Below are 14,967 nucleotides of genomic sequence, written 5' to 3' on the forward strand. Positions count from 1 at the left end.
CCGCAGTTATTTTTATTTAGATGGCCTTTGGCCATATTATTGTAATAAATACTCTTTTGAGAACCTTGATGTAATAAAGTGTGTGGTTGAACTCTGTTATAATTCCTCGAGTACTGTGTGTGTCAGCATACCGATTCAGGGATGACACTTAAGCACAGAGACTTCGATCCATTTGGGTCAGGTTGCTATAAGATGGTATCAGAGCACACGCTGACTGTAGGATGCGGCCACTAGGAAATGGAAAGCCATAGGAAGAAAACTCTATTTTACGACTTCCTTACATATCCGTTGGTCTATACTCTTCTCTATTCATTTCTATCTCTTCTCCACTTCAATAAAATAGTTGGTTAACCCCATCACCAAGTTGCTCAGCCCGATGAGACCATGACATATGAAGACATCATTGACGAAGAAGAAGAAGCTAGAGTTGACTTTGATTTGAGAAGATTTAGTTCAGACCACCACTACCAAGTTGAGTCCAACGAATGATTGTGGTAGTATGAAGAGATCATATCTCTTGTGGATATGACCTTACCTGTAGGTTTTTGCTTGTGTGGTGTGATATGTGTGAATTGCTTGATTTCTCTCATTAGGCCCTTATTCTATTCTAATTTCTCATCCACTCTAAACCTAACAGATGCCTCCGAGACATGACCCGGAATTCCCACCGGAACTTACCCAGTTGATCCAGAACCAGAATGCCCTCATGCAGCTACTCATCCAAAATCATAACCAGAACAACAACAACCCACCGCCACCACCCCCGGTCGACAACCTTACCCGTTTCCTGAGGTTAAACCCACCAGTGTTCTCTAGCCGCACGAAGCCGATCGTTGCAGATGACTGGCTTCGCAAGATCGGAAGAGAGCTGATCACCGCAGGATGCACTGACGCTGAGAAGGTGCGCTTTGCTGCACATCAACTGGATGGACCAGTAGCCTCGTGGTGGGAGAATTACACCACTACATTTCCCATGGCCAATGTTACTTGGGATCAGTTCCAGCAGGCGTTCCGTACCGCGCATGTTTCAGCCGGAGCGATGAGTCTGAAGAAGCGTGAGTTCCGCAACTTACGCCAAGGAAATCGTTCTGTTGGTGATTATGTGGAGGAATTCAGCAAGTTATCCAGGTATGCTCCCGGAGACGTGGCCGATGATGCCGCTAAGCAGGAGAAATTTCTGGAGGGACTAACCGACGATTTGGGACTTCAGTTGACCGTGGCTACCTTTAACAATTATCAAGAGTTGGTCGACAAGGCTCTCATTCTGGAAGGCAAGCAGCAGCAGGTGGAGAATCGCAAGAGGAAGTACGGAAAGGGAAAGTACAACTCTGGTGTTCAGCAGAAGCCCCGCTATACCCCGTACTCGGGAAATAATGGACCAGGATCTGGCAAGTATAGTGGACACACTCACCATAACCATGGAGGACATTCACATCATGGAGGGAATGGACACAACCATAATGGCCATAGGAATGGCAATGGGAACGGAGGAAACAGTAATCAGCACCAGTCCAACCCCGCTACACCGGCAAAGAAGGATCTGAGCCACATTACCTGTTTCAAGTGCGGGAAGACTGGACACTACGCCACCGATTACCCTGAGGCCAAGAACGGGAACGGTAATGGAAGCTATGGAGGCAAGAAGCCCAATCCCTTCACCAGAGGTCAGGTGAACCATGTCAATGTGGAGGAAGTTTATGACCAGCCTGACGCCGTTGTTGGTAAGTTCTTGATTAATTCATTTACAGCCCTTGTTCTTTTTGACACTGGTGCATCACATTCATTCATATCAAGGGGGTTTGTGGATAAGTTTAAGTTGCCGACCGTAGCCCTTAAGTCACCTATGTTAGTGAGTTCCCCAGGAGCAGAGTATATGGCTAGTCGGGGATGTTTTCAGTTGCCATTGACCATAGGGAGACACGTTTTCCCCACAGACCTCATCATCCTAGAATCACAAGGATTGGACGTAATTCTAGGCATGGACTGGCTATCCAAGTATGAAGGGAATATTGATTGTGCCCGTAAGTCGATTCTTCTCACCACCCCAGAGGGGAAACAGATCAAGTATGTGTCGAGGCATACACTAAGGAGGACTCAAGTGAATTCTCTTTCGGGAGTTGTTCAGGAGGAAGTACCAGTTGTGAAGGATTATCCCGATGTTTTCACAGAGGAATTGCCCGGCATGCCACCGGATCGGGACATAGAGTTTTTGATCGAATTGTTACCAGGCACCGGACCAATATCCAAGAGACCGTACCGGATGCCCGCAAATGATCTGGAGGAAATTAAGAAGCAGATTAAGGAATTATTGGAGAAAGGTTATATTCAACCGAGTTCATCACCTTGGGGAGCCCCAGTGCTTCTAGTTGAGAAGAAGGATGGATCCTTGAGAATGGTGGTAGATTATCGTGCGCTGAATGAGGTGACGATCAAGAACAAGTACCCTCTGCCAATGATCAATGATTTGTTTGACCAGCTACAAGGAGCAAAAGTTTTCTCTAAGATCGATCTTCAATCAGGATATCATCAGCTGAAGATTCGAGAACAGGATATACCCAAGACAGCCTTTACCACGAGATATTGGCTTTATGAGTACACGGTCATGTCTTTTGGTTTGACTAACGCCCCTACCTATTTTATGAGTATGATGAATAAGGTATTCATGGAGTTCTCGGATAAGTTTGTTGTGGTATTCATTGATGGCATTGATTGACTCGAAGAATGAAGAAGAACACAAGGAACATTTGCGCTTGGTTCTTGAGAAGCTCAGGGAACATCAATTATACGCAAAGTTCAGCAAGTGCGAATTCTGGTTGAAGGAAGTTGGATTTCTTGGACATGTTATATCAGGAGAAGGAATAGCAGTAGACCCCTCCAAGGTTGAAGCCGTCACCGAATGGAAGGCACCCACATTAGTCGGAGAGATTCACAGTTTTCTTGGACTTGCAGGATATTACCGGAGGTTTATTGAGAATTTCTCCAAGATCGCGAAGCCCATGACAGAGTTATTGAAGAAAGACACTAAGTTTGTTTGGACCGACGAATGTGAGGCCAGTTTCCAGGAGCTAAAGAAACGTTTGGTCACAGCCCCAGTGCTAATTCTTCCGAATATACGCAAGGATTTCCAAGTATATTGCGATGCTTCTCGTCAGGGACTTGGAGGTGTTCTTATGCAAGAAGGAAGAGTTGTTTCATATGCCTCACGTTAGCTTCGACCTCATGAGCGGAATTATGCCACGTATGATTTGGAGTTAGCAGCCGTAGTGCACGCACTCAAGACCTGGAGACATTTTCTTATTGGAAATAGGTGTGATGTTTACACGGATCACAAGAGTTTGAAATACATCTTCGCGCAAAAGGAGTTGAACCTCAGGCAGAGAAGATGGTTGGAGCTCATAAAGGATTATGATATGAAATTGCACTATCACCCAGGAAAGGCCAATGTTGTGGCAGATGCATTGAGCCGCAAGAGCTACGTCAATACCCTCACAGCAGGAGGATTACCTCAGGAGTTAATTGATGATCTCAGAGATCTTCGATTGGAGATAGTACCACGAGGTTTTGTTGCCGCAATGGAAATTCAATCCACTTTGTTGGGAAAGATCTGAGAAGCCCAGAAGTTAGACAAAGGTATTGCAGAGATAAAGGGAAGGATGAACCAAGGAAAGGCAGAAGGATTTCATGAGGATGAACATGGAACCTTATGGTTTGAGCAGCGTATTTACGTGCCAAATGACCCAGAGATCAGGAAATTGATTCTTCAGGAGGCTCATGATCCGCCTTATTCAATACACCCGGGCAACACCAAGATGTATTTGGACTTGAAGGAAAGTTTCTGGTGGACAGGTATGAAGAAGGATATTGCCGAGTATGTCGCAGTATGTGACATATGTCAGAGGGTTAAGGCAGAGCACCAGAAACCAGCAGGATTACTTCAGCCTTTGCCGATACCAGATTGGAAGTGGGACAAGCTTGGCATGGACTTTATTACAGGATTACCCAGGACCCGATCAGGCTATGATTCTATTTGGGTAGTGGTTGATCGCTTGACTAAGGTAGCTCACTTCATCCCCGTGAAAACCACATATACAAGTGCTAAGTTAGCCAAGATATACATGACCAGGATGGTATGTCTGCATGGAGTTCCGAGGACCATCGTATCAGATAGAGGAATGCAATTTACCTCAAAGTTTTGGCATGAGTTACATGAAACTTTGGGTACCAGGCTGGAGTTCAGTACAGCTTTTCATCCGCAGACAGATGGGCAAACCGAGAGAGTCAATCAGATTCTGGAGGAAATGATGAGAGCTTGTGCGCTAGATTATGGATCTAGTTGGGATGATAATTTGCCTTACGCAGAGTTCTCATATAACAACAGCTATCAAGCTAGTTTGAAAATGGCCCCTTTCGAAGCTTTGTACGGAAGGAGGTGCAGGGCACCATTGATGTGGGATGGAGTTGGAGACCGTAAATTATTCGGACCAGATTTAGTTAGAGATTCAGAGGAGAAAGTCAAGCCGATCCGCGACAGACTCAAGGTAGCCCAATCCAGACAGAAGAGTTATGCTGATACTAAACGCAAGGAGGTAACCTATGAAGTCGGAGATAGAGCATATCTGCGTGTGTTGCCACTTCGAGGAGTTAAACGATTTGGAGTCAAAGGAAAGTTAGCACCACGGTTTGTGGGGCCGTATAGAGTTTTAGAATGCATGGGTGAAGTTGCCTACAAGTTGGAATTACCCGAAGCCTTGTCAGGAGTTCATGATGTGTTTCACGCTTACCAGTTGAAGAAATGCCATGCAGAGATGGCCGATATTCCTTTGAGAGATACAGTGCCACTGGAGGCCATACAGTTGGATCGTGATCTGACCTATGAGGAGAAGCCCGTCAAGATTCTCGAAACTGCAAGCAGGGTTACCCGCAGCAAGGTCATCAAGTTTTGCAAGGTTCAGTGGAGTCATCATACTGAGGAAGAAGCCACCTGGGAACGAGAAGAAGACCTCCGACAGGACCACCCACACCTTTTTGCTAGCCAACCCGAATCTCGAGGGCGAGATTCATCTTAAGGGGGTTAGGTTTGTAACATCCCAATTTTCAATTTGGATGTTTATAAATAGATCATTCATATGCATCCATGATTTATGCATTTTTCTTGCCTCCATTTGTTTTATTTGATTTTTGATCCAAGGAACTTTGAGAAACTCAAGGACCAAAAGACAGAGTTGGAAGTTTCCCTAAAAACCAATTTTGAATTTTTTCAAAGTTGGGAGTTTGGATCAAATTTGGTTTCACTAAATTCATTTCCTTTATTTCCAACAATAAAATTGTGACGCCCGGATAATTAAGCTAGAGTAATCTCTGCTAACAATGCCACGTCACTACGATTACCGTTGTTAATCTCGCGATGATTCAATCCCGTTCGGATTCAAAATTCAAATTCAAGTTAAACAATAAAAGTTTTCAAATGTTAAAACCAAAATGTTCTGGATGTGATAAATAATGCGTAAGTAATATTGGTGGAGAAACAACCTTTTTGTAAAATGTTTGACTGCCCTAGACTAATTAAAAATAGTGGCTAAAATAATAATTTAATTGCTTTTGAGGTTATGAATGTATTAAACTAATTATATTTTTACTACAAACTAGGTTTGGCAGTGGCCTATATGTTTGATACTAATTTAGGTGCTATCTTGGTATTTCATAAAACTAAAATAAAAGAAACTATAAATGAAAACAGAAAACAATAAATAAAAGAAAAGGAAAAAATAAATAGAAAAAGAAAAGAAACCCCCCTCGGCCCAACTGGGCCTTGGCCCAGCCAGGCCGGCCCAAGCCACTGGCCTACTTAGGCCTCCCCCACTCCAACGTAACCCTAACCCACTCCCTCGCTCCTCCTCGCCCCCACGTTCTGAATCGGGGGTGGCGCCCCTGCGCTCGCTGTGCCCCGAACCTGTCGCGCCCGTCACCACGCTCCCCGTCGTCGTTTGACGCCACCACGTCGGCGCCGCCTCCCCGCCGGACTGCCTCGTCTCCCCCTCCCCTCCCCTCCTGATCTGGGCGCCTTGCCGCGGCGCCCCGGCGATGCCACCGCCCGAGGACGACGTCGCCCGCCTCCCCGACTGCCACCTCGTCGTTCTGCTTCTCCACCGACCACCTCGAGCCGCTGCCTCCCCTTCCGGCTCACTGTGAGCCCCGCGCCCTCCTTTTTCCTCTGTGCTCCGGCCTCCCTTCCCCTAGCTCGTTTGCCACTGTCACCGACGCTCGTCGTCGCGCTCCCGCCCTTGGCCGCGTCCCTTGCCGCGCCGAGACGTGCAGCCCCGCATCCCGGGCGCCTTCCCTGGCCTGCTAGCTCTAGCCGCCGCCCCCTTTGCTGCTGCCGCCGCTCGTGCCCACACGGGCCGCGCCGCAGTCCCGTCGTGCCAAAGCTACGCCTGCACCCCGCGCGCGCCTCGCGAGCCCTCGTCGGCCACGAGCCCGCTCACCCCAGCCGCTCCCCGCCGACCTGCTGCTGCCCCGCGGCGCCGCCCGGGCCCGGCGCCCCTGGGGCTCCGTTCGCTCGCCCCCTTTGCGCCTGTTAACCCGGCTGGCCCCCCTGGGCCACTTACGAGTGGGGCCCGCCCCCTGTTAAAATGAAAACGAAAATAAAAATGGAAAAAGGGATGTTTAAAATTGTTAATTAATTAATTAATTAGATAATTTGTTAATTAACTTAATTAACTTTGATTAATTAGCCTAATGAACATATTTAGTCTAATTGAACTTGCTTAATTAAACTAGACAATGACAATTGGGCCCCACTACCCCTTTGACCAGTCAACCCGGTCAAAGTTGACTGTTGACCCTGCTGATGTCATGATGAAGTCATGCTGTTGCAATAGCTCCGTTTTAGATTTAATATTAATTTCAGAAAATATTTTAAAACTTTGAAAAATCATATAAATTAAACCGTAACTCGGATGAAAACACTTTGTACATGAAAGTTGCTCAGAACGACGAGACGAATCCGGATACGTAGCCCGTTCGTCCGCCACACATCCCTAGCATAGCAAACACGCAACTTTCCCCCTTCGGTTCATCTATCCGAAAACGCGAAACACCGGGGATACTTTCCCGGATGTTTCCCCCCTTCGTCGGTATCACCTCCTACCGCGTATTGCCTCGTTGTGTTTTGTGATGCTTTGATTGCTCCGTTATTTATTGTTTCTTCCCCCTCTTCCCTCGCTAGACACCGAGACCGACACCGCTGCTACCCAGTACGACTACGGTGTTGACGACCCCTCCTTCTCGGCTGAGCTTCCAGGCAAGCTCCCCCCTTGATCACCAGATATCGCCTATTCTTCTCTATACTGCTTGCATTAGAGTAGTGTAGCATGTTACTGCTTTCCGATTAATCCTATTCTGATGGATAGCCTGTCTTTGCTACTACTGTTGTTACCTTTACCTGCAATCCTACATGCTTAGTATAGGATGCTAGTATTCCATCTGTGGCCCTACCTTCTTTTCCATCTGCTGTGCTATACTACTGGGCCGTGATCACTTCGGGAGGTGATCACGGGTATATACTATATACTTTATACATGATACATGTGGTGACTAAAGTCGGGTCGGCTCGAGGAGTACCCGCGAGTGATTCACGGATTGGGGGCTGAAAGGACCTTTGTCCCGACGGCCCTCTGGGTGGATCTTTGTGGCGGAGCGACAGGGCAGGTTGAGACCGCCTAGGTGAGAGGTGGGCCTGGCCCTGGTCGGTGTTCGCGGTTACATCAATTAACACGCTTAACGAGATCTTGGTATTTGATCTGAGTCTGGCCATTTGGTCTATACGCACTAACCAACTACACGGGAACAGTTATGGGCACTCGACGTTGTGGTATCAGCCGAAGCCTTCGTGACGTCAGCGACTAAGCGCCGCGCCCCAGATTGGAACGCGTAACGTGACTTCCTTTGTAATGGAGGTTGCTAGGCCTGCTTCCGGCCGCCCTCGCTACGTGCAGGTGTGCAATGGGCGATGGGCCTAGACCCCTGCGCCATAGGATTTAGACCGGCGTGCTGACCTCTCTGTTGTGCCTAGGTAGGGCTGCGATGTGTTGATCTTCCGAGGTCGTGCATGACCCAGGAAAGTGTGTCCGGCCAAATGGGATCAAGCGTGTTGGGTTATGTGGTGCACCCCTGCAGGGAAGTTTATCTATTCGAATAGCCGTGATCTTCGGTAACAGGACGACTTGGAGTTGTACCTTACCTTATGACAACTAGAACCGGACACTTAATAAAACACACCCTTCCAAGTGCCAGATATAACCCGGTGGTCGCTCTTTAACAGGGCGACGAGGAGGATTGCCGGGTAGGATTTATGCTATGCGATGCTACTTGGTGAACTTACCATCTACTCTCTTCTACATGCTGCAAGATGGAGGTGGCCTGAAGCGTAGTCTTTGACAGGACTAGCTATCCCCCTCTTATCCTGGCATTCTGCGGTTCAGTCCACCGATATGGCCCTTTTACACATATACCCATGCATATGTAGTGTAGCTCCTTGCTTGCGAGTACTTTGGATGAGTACTCATGGTTGCTTTCTCCCTCCTTTTCCCCTTTCCTTTCTACCTGGTTGTCGCAACCAGATGCTGGAGCCCAGGAGCCAGACACCACCGTCGACGACGACTCCTACTACATCGGAGGTGCCTACTACTACATGCAGGCCGCTGACGACGACCAGGAGTAGTTAGGATCCCAGGCAGGAGGCCTTCGCCTCTTTCGATCTGTATCCTAGTTTGTGCTAGCCTTCTTAAGGCAAACTTGTTTAACTTATGTCTGTACTCAGATATTGTTGCTTCCGCTGACTCGTCTATGATCGAGCACTTGTATTCGAGCCCTCGAGGCCCCTGGCTTGTATTATGATGCTTGTATGACTTATTTTACTTTTAGAGTTGTGTTGTGATATTTTCCCGTGAGTCCCTGATCTTAATCGTACACATTTTTGTGTATAATTAGTGTACGGTCAAATCGGGGGCGTCACAAGTTGGTATCAGAGCCGACTGCCTGTAGGAATCCCCTTTCCAACTCCTTGGCCGAAGTTGAGTCTAGTCAATGAAAACTGTTTTACTAACATGGCTGTGCGGTCCATGGGCGCACGTCGCCATTGGGTGGTTTTAGGATCTTTTACTCCTCGATCCTTACTCTGGGACTCTGATCTCTCTTCTATTCGGGTTAAAATGAATTTTGCTAAATCTAACATTGGGATCTCGTTATCACTTTCACCCGGAGAGCACCTTATTACCGATGATCGTCTGCTGCACCAGAAGACCCTGAAGATACTCTCCGTTGTTAACCCGATAACTTGTGTTCATCGCGTTTGCAATCCCCCTTCGACCGTCAACCCTTATGGATAACTACATGCAGTTGTCATTCTTACATTCATCCCTAGTTTGTCTTGTTATTACAAGATACCCCGAAATACTCGTTGTTGTTTCGATAATCCTTTGCGCCTTACTGCCTTGCAGTTTTTGCCACATGAAAACCCCTACGAATAATTTCTCGCACTTGCCGAGTATCCGCTTATCCCCAGTTGTTTGTGTTTCGCAAAAGTCTTCAAAATACTATTCGATCCTCCAAAAATCCCTAGCAGCTTATTGCTCTGCAAGCACTTGTCTGCTTGCATTATGGATGCTCTCCATATGTCTGGCAATATTCATTAGTCTCCTTTGACACCGTCATTTTGATCTTGTTGATTCAACATGAGTGCGAGTGCACGCAATCATCGGTTGATCCTTTTAAAATATCTTTCCGGCTCAGATGTCATTTTGAAAGTGAGCTGGTTATCGACTCATCAAATTGCCGTCGATTGTACCCCTAAGTCTATTCAACTTATCCATTCTTAATCAGACCATTGGCTTCTGATCCCTTGATTTGAAAATCATAATTCCTTTGCAGATGAGCTCTGAATTAGTCAGTTGTTTCTATAATCCAATGCTTTCGCATTGTTTCTTCCTCTGGTTGAGTACCGATGCTCACATCAGATCCTTTGAGGACTACCGGATCCTTTGTTGGATTTTATCTGATAGCGTCCTTCATATTCAATCACTTTGGAAGTTCTTTCTCCATTGGTAAATCCTATCCTCTGATTGACCAACCATGCTCTGCTTTCGAGCTTGTGTTATTTACTCCTGAAGTTTGTGGTATATGTTCCTAAGAGACCCTGATGGGTTGAAGCTATGCCTTTTCTAATCTGTGTAAACCCGGAAGCTTCTACGGGTCATACTCTAACGGTGTTATGGCAAATAAAATTTCAGCACTACAACTTCATCAAACGCGAGGAGTGAATGAAAGGTTATGCATTGGAGAAGTGGGAGTCGACCTTGAACTTTGTGTTCATGCCCATGGACACGATGTATAACTTATCATGGAAGCTGCTCGTAAAAATAGTTACCCCCTTGTTATAAGTTCATCTTGTATCCGTGGTTACATTTATGATCGAGGTTTCCGACCATGTTCTCCTTTAAATACCATTTCTCGTGCAAGTTTAAGCACTTGTCTTCTGTAGAGTAATACCCCAGTCCAACCTCTACTTTGATTTGTCGTCGAGTATTACCCCCCTGGTATCTCAAGATTATCACAGAACTGCATAACTTCTTATGAGTTCTTCATCAAGTGCTACATTCTCATTGATTCCAATTTTTCACAGGCTCTGAGTTATTAAACACTCAAAGACACCGATAACTGACTCGAGTCCGCATCGCGATTAAGCAACTCTTGGTAACCTTCATTACTTACAAGTTTGAACTCAATCACGTCATTCCTAGCCTGCTCTCTATATCCTTGTTGTGCCGATTTTAACTGTGCTACCTGGTCCTTAATCCCGAAGCACAACTTTCGACGATGAGCTAAGCTTACGTCGATCTTTCTCATCATATCATTTCACCTTGAACAACAAGCTTGATTTCGAGTTTGTGTCGAACCCATGGTTCCAATAACCTTTTGCTTCATAATTCCTTTGACTTAATGTCATCGCCGATAGATTACATCTTCATGAAATCTCTCGACAAATGTGTCGTGATCAGCACCAACATTTTGAGCTCTTCCAGGATACCAATCGAATTCATAATGAGAAATACCATCCTTGCCCTCGATGATTTGTGTTATCATCGACCACTTTATTGCCTTCCGTTCAACACAAACTTGTTCATGTTTTGTGTTATACCTTGAGATCCTTGCTATCCAGTATTTGTTCCTCTTTACTTTGGAGTATTACCATCTTTTATATCAAGAATGTCGTGAGAATTTCACCACCTCTTAAGAATGTTTGATATAGTAATACATCTTGCTGTCTACATTCAGTTCTTGGTCCCCATGTTGATTTTAACGGAAGTACCCACAAATGAACTGTGATGTGTAAAATTCAAAACTTCCAGCAACCCTATTCCTTGTAAGTTAATGAACGATAGTTTCATTCCTTGTGTATTGGTTATCGAATCACCATTCTAACATTGATCATGCTACCTAAGCCCATATTCGGGTGCACCTTTCAACCAATGTTTAATTGTGTATGTTTTCCTCGAGCATACATCATTATACCATTTGATCTGACAAATGTTATCTCCTTGTTCACATAATTGTGGAAATCCATCTTTTGGAAATCTCGTTGAATTCTCGTTGAGTTCATCAGCCACCTCCTCATCCTCTCCTTGGTTTACTGATGAACTCTGGTTTCGGAACTTGCTTCTGTAGTTCATTTCCCGAGGATCTTACAATGTCATCTCGCCAATTCGTGTTGCACCTTTTCTTCTCACGCATCCTGAGTCTGAGGTATCCTAACACTGATCAGATCTGAATCTCGGTCAGATATGATGGTTGGAACATATTTCCAAGAGTTATGCCATTTGTCTTTATATGACCCGGTAAGGTGATGTCATGCCTAGCACACCAGGCCGGAGGACCTAGTGTTATAGTTTCCTTTTTTAACAAGGTTAACCATTTTTTTCCATGAGGAAATTGAATGCCTTGTTTAGTAAGTTTATCCTGATGGATCCTTCGTGTATCCGAAGTCCGACATTTGCTTGAAGACCATGTCGATGCTATCTCGAATCATGTCTGTGGTACTCCGATTTTCAATAAAAACATTTGAAGCACAATGCTAAATTTTTCTTATCAATTATCCAAACATTGTTGTATGGGTAATGTCATGAAGTTTCTCTCCCTTTACCTAAAGGGTTTTCAACTTTATGTCATGTCTTGTATATCATGCTCTACTTGTCCTTGGGAAGGATATATCCCTAAAATATGTGTTTAAACACATTTTCTTTTCCATTGTTCTGTTTAATCTGATAATTATATTTTCCTTTTCATTGTTTGGTTAAACCTTTCTTGTGATCTATATGGTCTAAGCAGTAATAATTCACTGCTTATGTAAACACCTTGGTGTACAACTCTGTCATTGAGACCCTGTTTCTACTGTTGATGACTTTCCGGTAACCGCCTATGGACGAGAACTTTGCCTATTGGTCTGCCTCGTTCAACGAGCAGGAAAATGGTTCTCTTCGTCCCTCGCCCTTGGTACCGATGTTGTTGCCAACATAACTGACAGGCTACCCTCTGACATGCCTTACTTACATGATCGTGCAAGACGTCACCACCCTTCCTATTTTTAACCCACATGGTGGGCCCATAACCCACAGTTCCACAGGATCGAAACCTGACTCTCTTGTACACCCCCTGTTCCCAACATTATTCCTCCCGCATGGACTCGTATGTAATTCATGAGCCACCTTCCGATGAGATCATCAATTCTGGCATCAGACACAATAATTATTCCGTTGCTTTGAACCCCTTTTCACGCCCTGTTTCAGGCATCGAACGATTGCCTGCCCGCTTGAAACTTCCCATGGTACCTCCTTACTTTGCTCTCGATATTTTCTAAAGTTTCAATTCGAGAGTTACTTTCCGCCACCTTCCCCGATGTTATCGACCAGATAGTAAACCTTGCAGAGGTCCGTTCTCCCGGAATACCCCCTTTTATTCTTTCGTAAGTACGATGGAACTCCCGAAGGAAGGATTACGACTTCGTCATGATGACCGGGAGCAGTGGAATGCAGACGTCAACGGAAGGGATCAATTTCTTTGAGAAGATCAACTAAGACCGAGAACACTCGCTAGAATTCCGTAACCGGAACCGCCTCTTAAATCTCGGGACGAGATTTCTTGTAGTGGAGGAGAATTGTGACGCCCGGATAATTAAGCCACAGTAATCTCTGCTAACAATGCCACGTCACCACGATTACCGTTGTTAATCTCGTGATGATTCAATCCCGTTCGGATTCAAAATTCAAATTCAAGTTAAACAATAAAAGTTTTCAAATGTTAAAACCAAAATGTTTTGGATGTGATAAATAGTGCGTAAGTAATATTGGTGGAGAAACAACCTTTTTGTAAAATGTTTGACTGCCCTAGACTAATTAAAAATAGTGGCTAAAATAATAATTTAATTGCTTTTGAAGTTATGAAAGTATTAAACTAATTACATTTTGACTACAAACTAGGTTTGGCAGTGGCCAATATTGTTGATACTAATTTAGGTGCTAACTTGGTATTTCATAAAACTAAAATAAAAGAAACTATAAATGAAAACAGAAAAGAATAAATAAAAGAAAAGGAAAAAACAAAACAAACAGAAAAAGAAAAGAAACCGCCCTCGGCCCAACTGGGCCTTGGCCCAGCCAGGCCGGCCCAAGCCACTGGCCTACTTAGGCCTCCCCCACTCCAACGTAACCCTAACCCACACCCTCGCTCCTCCTCCCCCCACGTTCTCGATCGGGGGCGGCGCCCCTGCGCTCGCTGTGCCCCGACCCTGTCGTGCCCGTCGCCCCGCTCCCCGCCGTTGTTCGACGCCACCACGCTGGCGCCGCCTCCCCGCCGGACTGCCTCATCTCCCCCTCGCCCCCTCCTGATCTGGGCGCCTTGCCGCGGCGCCCCGGCGACGCCACCGCCCGAGGACGACGTCGCCCGCCTCCTCGACTGCCACCTCATCGTTCCGCTTCTCCACCGACCACCTCGAGCCGCTGCCTCCCCTTCCAACTCACTGTGAGCCCCGCGCCCTCCTTTTTCCTCTGTGCTCCGGCCTCCCCTCCCCTAGCTCGTTCGCCACTGTCACCGACGCTCGTCGTCGCGCTCCCGCCCTTGGCCGCGTCCCTTGCCGCGCCGAGACGTGCAGCCCTGCATCCCGGGCGCCTTCCCTGGCCTGCTGGCTCTAGCCGCCCCCTTTGCTGCTGCCGCCGCTCGTGCCCACACGGGCCGCGTCGCAGTCCCGTCGCGCCAAAGCTGCGCCTGCACCCCGCGCGCGCCTCGCGAGCCCTCGTCGGCCACGAGCCCACTCACCCCAGTCGCTCCCCGCCGACCTGCTGCTGCCCCGCGGCGCCGCCCGGGCCCGGCGCCCCTGGGGCTCCATTCGCTCGCCCCCTTTGCGCCTGTTAACCCGGCTGCCCCCCTGGGCCACTTACGAGTGGGGCCCGCCCCCTGTTAAAATGAAAACGAAAATAAAAATGGAAAAAAGGGATGTTTAAAATTGTTAATTAATTAATTAGATAATTAGTTAATTAACTTAATTAACCTTGATTAATTAGCCTAATGAACATATTTAGTCTAATTGAACTTGCTTAATTAAACTAGACAATGACAATTGGGCCCCACTGCCCCTTTGACCAGTCAACCCGGTCAAAGTTGACTATTGACCCTGCTGATGTCATGATGAAGTCATGCTGTTGCAATTGCTCCGTTTTAGATTTAATATTAATTTCAGAAAATATTTTAAAACTTTGAAAAATCATATAAATTAAACCGTAGCTCGAATGAAAATACTTTGTACATGAAAGTTGCTCAGAATGACGAGACGAATCCGGATACGTAGCCCGTTCGTCCACCACACATCCCTAGCATAGCAAACACGCAATTTTCCCCCTCCGTTTCATCTGTCCAAAAACG

General features: G+C 46.4%; 1 protein-coding gene across 1 annotated transcript; it reads left to right on the forward strand.

The window, feature by feature from the left end:
• Nucleotides 1-706: 706 nt before the first annotated feature.
• On the forward strand, nucleotides 707-3,608 carry LOC141026934 (uncharacterized). The gene is made up of 2 exons (XM_073503819.1): nucleotides 707-1,721; nucleotides 3,433-3,608. The coding sequence occupies exons 1-2, from the start codon at nucleotides 707-709 to the stop codon at nucleotides 3,606-3,608; spliced, it is 1,191 nt and encodes a 396-aa protein (XP_073359920.1).
• The last annotated feature ends 11,359 nt before the right edge of the window (nucleotides 3,609-14,967 follow it).

This window comes from Aegilops tauschii, chromosome 7 (assembly GCF_002575655.3).
Source record: "Aegilops tauschii subsp. strangulata cultivar AL8/78 chromosome 7, Aet v6.0, whole genome shotgun sequence".
NCBI lineage: Eukaryota > Viridiplantae > Streptophyta > Magnoliopsida > Poales > Poaceae > Aegilops > Aegilops tauschii.

What these genes read in the sequence shown, in the direction of transcription:
- LOC141026934 (XM_073503819.1), top strand. Translation starts at nt 707, where the DNA reads ATGCAGCTACTCATCCAAAATCATAACCAGAACAACAACAACCCACCG. An exon ending in CCAGCCTGACGCCGTTGTTG is followed by an intron (nt 1,722 to 3,432) that starts GTAAGTTCTTGA and finishes ACTATCACCCAG; the next exon opens with GAAAGGCCAATGTTGTGGCA.